This window comes from Mobula hypostoma, chromosome 3 (genome assembly GCF_963921235.1).
Source record: "Mobula hypostoma chromosome 3, sMobHyp1.1, whole genome shotgun sequence".
Lineage (NCBI taxonomy): Eukaryota > Metazoa > Chordata > Chondrichthyes > Myliobatiformes > Myliobatidae > Mobula > Mobula hypostoma.
Genome location: NC_086099.1, coordinates 94,021,062 through 94,035,145, shown reverse-complemented (window position 1 = coordinate 94,035,145; position 14,084 = coordinate 94,021,062). Strand labels below are relative to the sequence as shown.

At 45.8% G+C, this 14,084-nt stretch overlaps 2 protein-coding genes across 4 annotated transcripts in view; both read left to right on the top strand.

The window, feature by feature from the left end:
- The first annotated feature begins 2,658 nt into the window (after window positions 1–2,658).
- LOC134344134 (protein NYNRIN-like) lies at window positions 2,659–6,027 on the top strand. Its single transcript, XM_063043442.1, has 2 exons — window positions 2,659–4,441; window positions 5,622–6,027. The coding sequence occupies exon 1, from the start codon at window positions 3,252–3,254 to the stop codon at window positions 4,386–4,388; it is 1,137 nt and encodes a 378-aa protein (XP_062899512.1). The 5' UTR covers window positions 2,659–3,251; the 3' UTR covers window positions 4,389–4,441; window positions 5,622–6,027.
- Window positions 6,028–10,962: 4,935 nt separating this feature from the next.
- The window catches only part of hnrnpd (heterogeneous nuclear ribonucleoprotein D), a 6,516-nt gene continuing 3,394 nt past the window's right edge, over window positions 10,963–14,084 (top strand). For 2 of the 3 annotated variants that reach the window (XR_010017370.1, XM_063043449.1), the window contains exons 1-3: window positions 10,963–11,394; window positions 13,674–13,842; window positions 13,965–14,084. The exon at window positions 13,965–14,084 is cut by the window's right edge and continues 39 nt beyond it. Coding sequence is in view for 2 of the 3 variants with exons in the window: in XM_063043449.1 (XP_062899519.1) it covers window positions 11,201–11,394; window positions 13,674–13,842; window positions 13,965–14,084 (483 nt within the window). In the remaining variant the exon portion in view is untranslated. The remainder of the gene's footprint in view (window positions 11,395–13,673; window positions 13,843–13,964) is intronic. The other variant, XM_063043448.1, reaches the window with a different exon arrangement.

Here is a 14,084-nt window from a genome sequence, read left to right as displayed (position 1 = left end):
AGAGCATGACTTGCGTGGTGGGGATTCTTGATGATGGATACTGTTTTCCTATGACAGAGTTTCATGTAGATGTGCTCCAGGGTTGGGAGGGCTTTACCCATGATGTACTGGGCCAAATCCACTACTTTTTGCAGGATGTTCTGTTCAAGGGCATTGATGTTTTCATTTCAGACTCTGATTCTCCCAGTCAATATACTCTTATCTATAATAGTTTGTCAACGTTTTGGATGTCATGTGAATCCCTGCAAACTCTGGGCCCAGAACAGGTCCTCTGAAATAGTAGCACCTGGGAAATTAAAGTTGCTATCCCTCTCTACCTCTGATCTGTCGATGAGGACTGGCTCATGGACCTCTGGTTTCCCTCTCCTGAGGTTTACAATCAGTGTCTTGATTTTGCTGACTGTTAGAGTGAGTTTTTGGGTAAGTGATTCATTTACACTTAAATGACTCTGGCCACCAGTGTTCTGTTTGACAAAGTACTGTGGATTGAGTTCACAACAATGCATTTCCTAAAAGCTGTGAATATTGGAATACTAGCCAGGATGGAAGTGTGAAGCTTACAGATACTTTTGAAGACAGTCTTATCTATATTTTATAAAAATTAATTGTCCTCCATGTTAGCACGTAAAATAACCAAATAAGTGTATAGTGGATTTAATTTTGCATTCCTAAAGGCTGTGAGTACCAACCCAGACAGGTTGGCGTCAGGAGGAACGGATGAAGTCAGAAGGTGTGATATTTTGTATGTAGATTCAAAAGGAAGCATTGTCTATAACTTTGTAAATGGGGATTGCCCTTTGTGTTTAGCATAGAAATATCGAGCCCACATTGGGCTAGCAGTCCTTTCCACCGAAAGCGTCTCCGTCCGTATGATGCCTGCTGTACCTTGTGGTGTCGAATAAAGAAGCTGCTTTGTATCTACCAGTGACTCTGTCTCTCCGGTGACTTCATCCACGCTACAACATTTGGTGTCAGTGATGGGATACTTCGTGACCCGTCGTGTGGCCAGCAGCCTAAGTTGGTGAGTATTTTTCTAAAATAACATTCACACTTGGATCTGTTTGGTCGGTGGTACACGGGCGACGAGGTATCACGAACGCGGAGAGCTGAACTGGTAGATATAAAAGTAGTGTGTGCGTGTGCATGTGTGTTTATTGTAAGTGAGGAAGCTTTGTGTGTTAACTTGGTGAGACGGAGCCACCAGTTGCGAAAGGTGGTAACCGACGGTACGGTTCGAGACGCCGGAGTAGGGGCGTGTATACTCGTTCGGGGAGCTGCATTTTAGTGTATGCGTTTGCAAGTGTGATGCAAAGGAATACAGCAGGCATCATGAGTTCGGGTACTCAAAAGTGGCAGATTGTGGAATACATACTCTGCGATTTTAAGTATATACTGTTTAACTGCTACCCGTATTTTATATTTTGCTTAGTGTGGGGTTTTCTCAGGGAAAGGTTTTACCCGGATAGATCTACCAGAATGGCACCTATTGAGGTTAGGCAACGTCAGGTTGAGAACCCTGATGATCCGAGCCAGCCCTTGACCTTGATTACGACCATTCATAATCCCTTCACCCCCGGGGAGAAACAGAGCATCTTGTCTGAGTTGCTCTCACTTAAAGTCGCCTGTGGGAATTCAGAATTCTGGCGTAAGCTCGGGGAAATGGTTGAAATTCACCAGATGCTCCCTAAAGATATACACGGTTGGTAAGAGAGAAGTGCCCGAGGAATATATGGGACAGGATGGCCCAGGGGGTGCGGGAAAAGATGTCGCTCCTTTAAAGGGGAAGTGAGGCAGCGGCTGGGGGGGAGGCGAGAGTAGCTGCGGAACGATAATGGCAGTGACCCAGAGGGTTGACAAGACGGCCATGGATTATGCAGAACGTAAATATCGAGCGTATGAGGAGTATTCAGGGTTGGATAATTCAGGGAGGGACGACCCAGTCTTCCTAAAAATGCTGAAGGAAGGCCTGAGCTCAGCCCACCAGGACGTTTTAGATTTAGGCATAACGGTAGGGTCCACCTACTCTGCGATAGTTTCGTGGGCCACTGAGATAGACCAAAGAAAAGGCAAGAGAAATCGTAAAGTGGGTATAGTGGATGCGGCTGCTGTGACGTCCCGGAGGGTTTGTTTTGCTTGCCGGCAGTCAGGACACCTAGCAAAGGACTGCCGGACCAGGTATAAAACAGTGAAGGAGTTGATATGCTACAGCTGTGGCCTATCGGGACATGGCTGGAGACAGTGTCCAAAAGGGAGGGGGAAAACTCAGGCGAAGGTCACGGCAGACACCCTGTCACTCATCCCATCAGCAACCAGACTGACTCGATCAGATCAAAGAGCTAGTAACGGCGCCTCTCAGGGCAGAAAAAGATGTGGCAGCGGGCTCCACTGCCAGCGCTGGAGACCTGGGGATTTACACAACGGCAATGCAATATGTTAGTGGACTGGGGCATCGGTATTGATAACAGACTTACCCTTACCAACAACCGGACAGGCCAGTTATATCAGAGGTGTAGGAGGGAAAACAGTAAAAGCGGAAAGAAGCGAGTCGCAAATACTAGAAATCGCGGGAGTGCAGCTTCCGGTGTATTTCTAGGTATGTCCAAATAATGAGGGCACGATCCTTGGAATAGACATCCTAAGGGAAGCAGGAGCTGTTCAGGAAAGGGAGAAATAATATGGATGAGTCAGGGGCAGCGAACGCACACAATCAACAGAATGCACAACCTGCCTAGTATAGTCGCAGCCGCTCCAGTCATCAGAGACTGCAGCTCGGATGGGGGCTATGGGTTACCTTGTCAGCAGTTCCCAGCAGTGTGGGCTACACACAAGCAAGATTGTGGTCGAGTAAAGATAAACCCAGTTAAAATGGAGGAGGGTCTGTATAAACCCCCTAAGCAGGACCCTATACAAACTGACACACTGACCGCTGTTCAGGGTATAGCGAAGGAACAAAAACACTAGGGGATACTCAGAGAGACTGCGGCCACTCCAGAACATAAAGTTTTCCCAGTTCCTCCGAGGGCAGACATTACTGCGAACAAGAGGCAATTGAAATTGCAAGTGTGCAGGAGGAAACGACAGAAGCCAGCTTAGTAAAATTATATAAAGGGGTCGAGGCAGAAGAGAAGGAAAAATGGAGGAGAAAAGGAGCAAAGGAGGGACCAGGTGGGTGCTGGACACATGGGGAGGAAAAAGTCACGGTGGCCCCACCCTGTATTAGACAGATACTACTAAAGTTATTTCTTAGGGTGATGCATCAGGGAAGGCAGAGCATGATCACAACCCTCCGGCAGGACTGGTGGTGGCCCGGGATGGGCGGGGATGTCTGCCACCATTGTATCATTTGTGCCCAGCATAACCCTGGTAAGGGCAGAAAGCTACAGCTGGCAAATCAGCCTCGGCCGAGGGGACCTTGGGAAAACATCCAGATAGACTTCACAGGGCTCCTGACAAAAAGCAGGGGGAAAAGCTACTGTCTAGTAATCATGGACCACTTCACCCGGTGGGTAGAGGCTTTCCCAACAAGGGACTGCACTGCCCGCACCGCTGCACGGATCCTAGTTCAGGAAATCCTCCCAAGGTGGGGAACCCCAGTTCAGGTGGATTCAGATCAGGGAGCACATTTCACGGGGAAAGTGATGAAGGAAATGTGCCAACTACTAGGGATTCGACAACAGTTCCATGTACCCTACCACCCCCAGAGTTCAGGGATGGTAGAAAGGATCAATCAAACAATCAAGAATGCGTTAATCAAAGCTATAGCTGAGACAGGAAAGACATGGGTCGATGTATTACCAGGAATCTTGATGAGATTGCGCGCAACCCCGAACCGCACATTGGGTCTCAGCCCCTACGAATTATCGATGGGGCGAGAAATGCGACTCCCTTATGGGGTAATTATGGGTTGCGGGGAGCCTGGGGCTTACAGGGATAGAATGACCCAATACGTGAAAGACCTTTGTAACCAATTTAAAGTGTTGAAGGACCGAGCGAAACAACAGCAGCGAATCACTGATCAGAGAGAGCCAGAGGGAAAGGAGATAGTCCTTCCACAGCCCAGCGACCAAGTTATGGTGAGGGTTCTGCCAGAAAGGCCAGGGTTTGCCCCCAGATGGATAGGACCACAGACGGTACTCTTAACCAATGATACGTGTGTCTGTGTACAGACTCGGCGAGGCAGCCAGTGGAAACACTGGACCCAGATTAAAGCACACAACTCACCCTTTTGTTGCTCCCACAGACAGAGTGGGGAACCAAGTGTACCCAGTAACCATGTAATTACAGAGAACCTAAGAGAGGAACACCAGCCGGCCATGCCAGACCTGACCACAGCCGATGAAAACGCAAAGGCAGAAGACACTGAGAGCTTGTTGGAAAACCATGAATAGCCTGCTGAAGTGTGATGATGATGGTACTCTGTAAAGAAGGCTGGTTGCTGAAGGTAGATGATTAATTTTATAGCATAGTATAGAAATTTATTGGGAAACAGGTGGGGAGGGATTTTTGAGTTAAAGCAGAGACGGCAAATTCCACCATTTCAATGGCATTTCAGACTGCACACGGCATCTGGAAGCAGTCACCCCAGTCTGAGGAGCTGGGCCCTTTTCAGCAGTTGGGCCAGTGATTGACCGGACAGTTCGGAAGGGGGTGCCACTGGGGAGAGGTCCTTGCAGACATTTACGTAGATGCCACCCCAACCCCTTCCTGTACATCGATGAGAGAGCCTGTGGGTGCTCCTGGAAGGAGAGTTTCAGCGACCAGAGGATGAGGGGCTGAAGACAAAGGAATGTGATTAAGCTGCAGTCAGCCTGTGGGGAAAGAGCGACAGGCACATGAAAGGAGACGCCTTGTCTTTCTTCCCGGACCTCCTGTCCCATGATCCTCTCGTATCCCCTTTTGCCTATCACCTGTCCAGCTCTCGGCTCTATCCCTCCCCCTCCTGTTTTCTCCTATCATTTTGCATCTCCCCCTCCCCCTCCAGCTTTCAAATCCCTTACTCACTCTTCCTTCAGTTAGTCCTGACGAAGGGTCTCGGCCTGAAACGTCGACTGCGCCTCTTCCTATAGATGCTGCTTGGCCTGCTGCGTTCACCAGCAACTTTGATGTATGTTGCTTGAATTTCCAGCATCTGCAGAATTCCTGTTGTTTTTGTCTATAGACTTGGAACAGCCTCTCTGCTTAACATTTGGTAGGTAGTGATTAGGGAATGCTAGGATAGATATCGAGGCACACAAAATTGGAGGGGGGGGGTGGAATTTCGAGACAGGGCGTTCTTGCTGCCCTATTTGAGCAGATCATCCTAGGTTGGCCTTTCCTGGTACAAATTTAATTTTTGTCCAGGAGGGCCAAGAGGAGGGACTGTAGGGTGAGTTTTTGGGTAGATGATTCATTTACACTTAAATGGCTTGGCCACCGGTCTTCTGTTTGACAAAGTACCGTGGATTGAGTTCACAACAATGCATTTCCTGAAAGCTGTGAATACCAGACGCTGCTGACGCCGTAGTTTGACCAGATGCTGTAGTTTTGAAGGCAATATTATCTATACTTTATAAATGTTAATTGTCCTCTATGTTAGCACGTAAAATACCATATAAATGTATTTTTTTAAACGCAAACAACAGGAATTCTGCAGATGCTGGAAATTCAAGCAACACACATCAAAGTTGCTGGTGAACGCAGCAGGCCAAGCAGCATCTATAGGAAGAGGCGCAGTCGACGTTTCAGGCCGAGACCCTTCGTCAGGACATATAAATGTATTGTGGATTTAACTTGCATTCCTAAAAGCTGTGAGTACCAACTGAGACATGTAGGCGTCAGGAGGAAAGGATGAAGTCAGAAGGTGTGGTGTTTGTATGTAGTTTCAAAAGGAAGCATTGTCTATAACTTTGTAAGTAGCAATTGCCTTTTGTGTTTAGCATATAAATACTGAGCCCATATTGGGCTAGCAGACCTTTCCACCGAAAGCGTCTTCATCTGTAAGATGCCTGCTGTACCTTGTTGTGTCGAATAAAGAAGCTGCTTTGTATCTACCAGTGACTTTGTCTCTCCGGCAATTTCATCCACGTCACAACACTGACATTGAGTGACAGGGGTTGTTATGACACCATTCAGCCACATTTTCAGTCTCCCTCCAGTATACTGATTCATCACCACTTTTGATTCGGCCCACAACAGTGGTGTCATCAGCAAACTTGAAGCTGGTATTGGAGCTGTGCTAAAGCACACATTCATAAAGCGATTACAGTTGGGGGCTAAGCACACAGCCTTGTTTGTGATGCACATTTGCTGATGGAGATTGTAGAAGAGGTGTGTTGCAAATCCGAACTGACTGGGACAAGTGAGGAAACCCAGGATCCAATTGCACAAGGAGGTATTGTGGCCAAGGTCTTGGAGTTATTGATTAGTTTTGAGGGGATGATGGTATTGAGTGCTGAGTTGTAGTGGATAAAGAGCATCCTGATGTATGCATCTTTGCTGTCCCGGTGTTCCAGTGTTGACTGAAGAGCCAATGAGATGGTATCTGCTGTGGACCTGTTACACCGGTAGCAAAATTGGAATAGATCCAAGTCGTCACTCAGGCAGGAGCCGATGTCAGCAACCTCTCAGAACAGTTCATCACTGATGTAAGGTCAACTAGGTGATAGTCGTTGAGACAGGTCACCACACTCTCCTTGGGCACTAGTATAACTGAAGCCTGCTTGAAGCAGGTGGGTATTACACACTGCCGAAGTGAGAGGTTAAAGATCTCAGTGAACACTCCAGCCAGTTGATCAGCACAGGTCTTTAGTACTTGGCCAGGTACCCTTGCTGGTCCAGATGCTTCGCCCTCCCAAAGGCAGCCTGCCGGTCAGCTTCAGAGACTGAGATCATAGGATTATTGGGGAATGTGAGAGTTCACGATAGTTCCTCCATGTTCTGACAATCAAAGCGAGGATAGAAGGCATTGAGTTCATCTGGAAGCAAAGCCCTGTTGTCTCCCATGTCGTTTGATTTAACTTTAAATTCAAACCCTGCCACAGCTGTTGAGCATCCCTCAAGTCAGCAGAGAATTCCCCTCAAAATGCAGTAAACGGAAATCATTTAAAAGTAGCAATACAGCTGATAGACTCAGAAAAATATACTTGCCGTGTCACCTCACACAATCTCTGACTGCATCTGATTTGAAAATATAAAGGGGACTACGGAGATGAATCTATTTTGATAGTGTGACCATTGAGCCGAGGCCTGTGTAGGGAATTATCCCAGATCATTGCTGCATAACAGCCAGCCATACCTTCCCCTAAGATCTGAGCTTCTTTCTGAAACTCTTAACCTCTGTCTCTGGCTCTTCATTTAACATCCTTTAAAACGACCTCTTGGACCATGCTTTTAAATACCTCTTCTTACATCACTTCATAATTGCTCAATGCCAAATGTTATTGGCTGACGTTCCTGAGGTGCCTAGAGCTGTTTTACTGCATTAAAAAGGCTAAGTAGTTACGGAGCCATAGAATCATGTAGGATAGAAACCGGCCCTTTGGCCCATCTCATCCATACTGAGTGTGTTGCCCAGTGGACTAGCCCTATCTGTCCGTGTTCGGACCCTATCCCTCTAAAACCATCTACTTGGCTTTGAAACGTTGTGACTGTGCCCATCTCAGCACCTCACACATTGTGGTTGTAGTGCAAATGGATTTAATTAATCTTCCCTTGCTATTTTACTTTGTGATAAAATTGTGTATAACCACAACTAATAAACCAACATTCCCACAAGGATACTGGTTTCACCGAGATTTAGCCAAACTACCCAAGATAGTAGTATTTGAAAGCAGCAATGTTGTTGCCTAACATTAGCCAGCTACTGGCTAACTAGGAATGTCCTTGTTAACTGCATTATTGTTTAAATGAAAGGAGAAAACAGACCCCAGGTTTGGCTGATGACAATACTTATTGGCAATGGCATATGCATATGAAGTGTGCAGCTAAAGTAATCAGATGAAGTGAAAAGTGAAGAGATTTTGATCATTATAAGACTCTCTGTTGTCTAAAATATCACCATTCATTTGCCTCATTCCTCTCTGAGATACTTTGCTGTGGAAACTAGTTGCTAACTTTGTCCCTAACATGGAATTATTGGGATATTTTAGAGCATGAAAGTTAAAATAAAATTACTTATTTTTTTACAAGAATGTAATTTTGCTTTCATAATAGTCTTGCCATTATTTGCTGAATAATGCCAATCAATTCCACCCCATTCAGTGTGAACTGCTCTCATAGAGATGAGTATTAGAATTAGAAGCTCCAAAAATAACAATATGGAAGAACCAACAAAGCCCAAGAGATGGCAGTGTCTCAACAATGCAAACTATTTGACTTCCCTGTTAACTCAGTTAGAAAGAAATTCTCTTCATGCAGCAGCTTGGAGTTGCTAAAGGTTGGCTAAAACTCTGGAAAAACAGCGCAATGATCTCTTGAGTTTCTAGTCTGCTTTCATGGAAACCATCTGTGCATCTTCAAAATTTAATAGGAGTCTCATTCTGCCCTGAATATACAGACTGCTACGCATGTTAAATGGATTATTTGTAAAGCTGTTCAAGAACAAGGTGAGACATCCCTCCAGTAATGGAACAGCCTACCGCCGACACACATTCTAAGCTGGTATCTGGAAACAGTGACAGAAAGCCATTGCTCAAGACCAAAAATACATTTCTTCCTTCTGGGATGAATGGGAAATCATATTAGAAATCAGAATCAGGTTTAATATCACTGGCATATGTTGTGAGACTTGTCTGCAGCAGTACAATACAATACACAAGAGGAATTACACCAAGTATATATATACCCCAAATAGTTAATTTAAGTACTGCAAAACTAAAAAAAATTAAAAGACATAGCGAGGTGGTGTTCAATATCCATTCAGAAATGGGACGGCAAAAGGGAAGAAGCTGTTCCTGATAATACTGGTAACATAAATGCCAGATATGGAAATCAGAATAAGCAGGTAATAATCTGCTGGAGGAACTCAGTGGGAGGAGAGGGAATTGTTGACATTCCAGGTGGAAACCCTGCTTCAGGAATTCTGATGCAGAGTTTCAACCCGAAATGTCCACGATCTTCAGCCTGCTGGGGATTTTCCTGCAGATTCCAGCATCTGCCATCCAGGGAAAAATAACTTTTTGAAAATATTGTTTAATGTACGTACATCAACATCAGCCTGGTTGAAGTGAAAATACACTTCTCATTTCTAATAGTTCGAATGTAATTCTGTGCACCTAATCTGCACTGACATTGGAGGGCAACTCTGACAAAGGTCCTCTTCAGCAGCTCATCTGAAGGATGAAATTGAACATTTTTTTCCCGCATTGGCATGGTTCAAGGGAATTTAAGTTTCCATAGCGCTGTTGGAAGAACAGACGGATGGGAGCAGGGTGGTTTGAGGTACACAGGAGATCACTTATTCCCTCCCACCCCGCAGTAAAGATTATTACTACCAAATTATCTCACACAATAACAGGCACTGTGTCTCAGAAGTACTTCGTCCTGAGATCTCAAGTCAAGTTTATATCCATATATGCATGCACATGACGTATATAAACCATACAATGTTTACAGAAACGAGTCGACGTTTCTCTGAAGCAGGCTGTACAGCACGGTAGTACACGGAACACACATAACATATGAAGGTAAGGATGGAATCTACAGATGAATGACGCATAAATAACAAACCAAAGCGCATAAATTAAACACTGTAAGGTACGGAGCAGATTAACCAGTGATAATTCGAAAGAGATGTGCCTTCAAATCACTCAAACATTGGGATCTAAAATTCATTTTTATTGGAAATGCTGTAAGCAAAACATGCTTATAGTCTCTACATATATGCATGTTATTTTAAACTTGCAGAATAAAAACTATTTTGAGCACTCATTTGAAGGAGAATCTCCAATCACATGGCGGCAATACTCAGAGACGAGGTGAGAGGATGACTAACCCATGAGAGGGTCTGCGGTTTCTGAGCAGGGTAAAGATGCAGCTGTGATTTTAACTGCACTGGGTTTATCATCTCAGAAGTACCATCGTAGTGGGTGGGAAGGCAAACGTTTGCAATCGGTGGAAGAAAATGTACAGTGTACAAACTATTTTTTTGGATAAATGGAATAATTTATTTATCTGTAGCTAATCTGCTGGCAGTAGGAAGATGTTGGTGCTAATTGTCTAAGTGAAAATCCTTCTTACTTCATGCCCCCTCCCCGACCACCTCACTCGGTTTCACCTACCACTTCCTTCCCTTCTCACCCTCCCCAGCTTCTTCCCCCTTGCTTCCTGTCCGGGAGAAATCTCTCGGCCTACGATGTCTGTTTTTCCTCATCCACAGATGCTACCCGACTCGCTGAATTCCTCTGCTCCAGATTTCCAGCATCTGCCGAATCTCTTGCATTTATGCTGTTGATAAGGGCTACATTAAAACACTCCAGCGTGACTGATTTTTCAATATCGCCAGAAAGACGAGGCGCCTAAAACCTTTCCCCCGATTTATATGATGCTATTGGTAAGGCTCGGGGTAGTGATATTGGAAACTTACACCACGGACAACCCCACAATTGTCCATTGGTAAAAAACATGCCTCGAGCCCATCAGCTACGTGGTGAAGCGGTACGGTACGGTACGGAGGGGAGACAACACACAAAGCCATCAGCCTGCCTGGGCCGCCGCCGCCGCCACGACCTGCGGGAGGACTCCGCACGCCAAAACAATGCCCACTTCGCTCCTCCCCGTTAGTCGTCGCCGTCGCCGTTCTCGCTCCCGGCTGGCCGGGGTTACCTCTTGTCCACGGAGCCAGCTGAGCTGACACCTCCTTGTTAACATTCCAGTCCCTCTCCTCTCCCCAGCCGGCGCCGGCCTCCGGCTCCTCCGCGCTCCCATTGGCTGCTGCCCCGGCCCACGTGTCCCATCTTTGGGCCTTGGTCCCGGTCGAGGCGGCCATTTTGTGGAGACACCATTATTTAAAGAGAAGAGCGTCTGCAGCCACTTCTCCTCTTTGGCCCCGCCAGTCGGCTCGACAGCTTCCCCGTCGTTGTGTCCCAGTTCCGCCGCACACTCCACCCATTCCCCTTCGTTATCCGCTCCTGCCGCCCGGCGTGACGTGTGTGTCCAGTGCATTTCCCCCCCTTTGATCAGGGCAGCGGCAGCGGCGGCGGCGGGTTCCCGGGTGTGCCCAGTGATGTCGGAGGCGGTGCAGTTCTCCGAGGCCGAGGCTACGGAACAAGGCCTGGGAGCGGTGGCGGCGGCCGCCGAGTCGGCGGCGGTGGGCCTGAGCGATGCGGCGTCGGAGGCCAAGGGCGGCGACAGCTCAGCCGCAGTCGTCGAGACGGAGGGGGCCAAGATCGACGCCAGTAAAACGGAGGAGGACGAAGGGTGAGTGATTGGCGGCGCCCTGACGAAGGCCAGCCGGTCGGCGCGTCCCTTACCCCGCCCCAGCAGGCCGGCGGTGTCGGTACAGGTGCCGCGGGCATCACCGTCCTTGCCGCCCGAGTGCTGGGGCAGTGGGTGTGGGGGGGGGGGTTACCGATTACTGGCCCCCAGGCCCGGGCTCCTTGTTGTGGTCGGAGGCCCTATATGCGGGGCCATTGTGTGTGTGTGGATGGCGGGAGGGGGCGGAGGCCGTGTCGGGCGCGATGGTGGCCCCGCTGCAGACGGTCTCCATTTCATTTCCGCGTTCGCCGCCGCAATTTTCCGCCTGAAGTCTCCCCCACCCCCCATGTGCTCTTGTCCTTCCCGCGGATGCTGCTGTAATGGCAGAGGCAGGAGTCGAGCTGCTCTTTAAACTTATCCATTTCAGTCGATTTTCTTTTAAAATTGTAACTCCTGTTGGAGAACGCAAATTTGGCAACGTGTACACCTTTTTGTATGAAAAGCACTCGTTTATTTATTGTCTCTAGTACAGCCATCACACAATTTGATGGCCATGTCCTTTGAAGGTAACATGTAATATTGGTTGTACGGTAATAAAAAAAAGTCTGTTTTTGTTTGCTATATTTTTTGCAAGATTAATACTTGGAGCAATTTTTTTTTGGGAGGGGGTTAACTATTCTGCCAATTTCAGGGTACAGAGTTGAATGGTGTCAAGTTGTCCAGTTCTGCCCGTGTGGATAATAGGTCAATATATGATTTTGCACATTTTACATTCCAGCGCGTTTATTTGGTGGCTAATTTCAAACGCAAACAGAATCGGAGTTATTTGTAATGTCTTGGTCAGTTTTGGACGTTATCTGTGATGTGTCTGTGAAATGTTTCTTGCATATAGCAGTCAGCAATGGGATTATTCTGGTTTGTATAGTGTACTTGACAGTACAGTAATGATGTCTCAGTTCATAACTGCTTTATTAGAAAAGAAAAAAAAGTTAGTTGTTTGAGTATCCTCCTCGTCTCTGATTTTCAAATCTTGGCAAAAACTTCAATCCATTTTAAATCTTGGAAATTAACCTTCCATTGGGACCAAGAGGCATTGTTCCAATTCCTACGAAGCTGAAATAGCAGTGGTCACATACCTGATGTTTGAGTTACAAGTGACAAGTTTGGTAAGTTTTCTCAATCAGAGCAGTGGGTTGTGTGTTTCATTTGGTTCTGTTTGAAGAGTGACGAAATCAGCCACCATTTAGATTCTTGAGCTATGGTTCCTGTTAGTCTGACCAAATGCTTAAAGTCAGGAATGTCATACTCATAACAAGTTGGTATTCCCTGTAAAGTTTGAATATCAGGGAATGGTTGATGGGACAGGAGCATTTACCCAGGAATAGATTGATTTTTAAAGTGAAAATTAAAGCCCGAGGTTTATTTTTTTTCTGCTCAAAAATTTCTCCTACCATTATTGTGGACAGCTTCTGGCCAGAACCATCATCAACATTTTTTGGCAGAAATGGGTGTAGAGCTGCATGTAACAATTTTTAAGTGTGCACTTGTGTCACTACTAAGCCCAAGGTCTAGAATTGTTGGCAATTAAACCTTACTGTCCAGTGTATATAATTCATGTTTGTTATTTTTGATCTGATTCAGTAAACTTGTTTTAAAAAATGATTTTTGTTTTCTGCATATTTACAGCCTGTATCTTGGTAACTTTTAAGGCCTTATTGCTCATTTCACTTTTGATTAGTTTTGATGTCACTGTACTTTGAGATTCACTTCACTCAGCAAGGAAAGCAGTCTTGGTTGAAACTAGAAAATTCAAGATTAAAATTAAAGGTATATTCCTTGAAGTTCTGACCTATTCAATGTTTTAGAGGAAGCTGTGTAAAAGATTGAGTCCATTGTGGCCAGGAATTAATATTGACATACTATAAGAATGATTTTGGAAGTGTTGAGGCAGTTAAACTATACATTGTGGGGTGCTGGTATAAATTGGACTTCTTGGTAGGAGAAATTCCAGGACTTTTGGCTGGAGATCAGTCTCATCTATGCTTTGTATAGACTTGTATCTTGATTTGTTTTGGATTACTCCACAGTAAAATACAAGGCCCTAATCTGTTTAAACAATTGCTTAATTAATCTTTCTTGTGCATCCACTATCATGTCTCTGCTTGCTTAATGGGGTTTTGCATGTACTGTTGATGAAGGTGACTAAGGTACATGGTTACTGTGTGAGGCAGCTTAAGTTTTGATTTGGCTACTGATGTGTGTATACTTCACTGTTTCTGCAGAAAAATGTTTGTGGGTGGCCTCAGCTGGGATACCACAAAGAAAGATCTGAAGGACTATTTCTCTAAATTTGGAGAGGTGGTAGATTGCACATTAAAGTTGGATCCCATTACAGGGCGTTCAAGAGGATTTGGATTCGTCCTGTTTAAAGAGGCTGACAGTGTGGATAAGGTATTTGATCATAAAACCTTGGGCTTAAAAAGTGGGTTCAGAAGATAATGGAAATGAAATCAAGTTTCAGTATTTGTTTTCGTTGTGTGATGTTTGGAATTTCTTGTTCCATTTCCATATAGGTTATGGAACAGAAGGAGCATAAATTGAATGGCAAAGTGATTGATCCAAAAAAAGCCAAGGCAATGAAAAAGGAACCTGTAAAGAAAATTTTCGTAGGCGGTCTTTCACCAGATACAGCT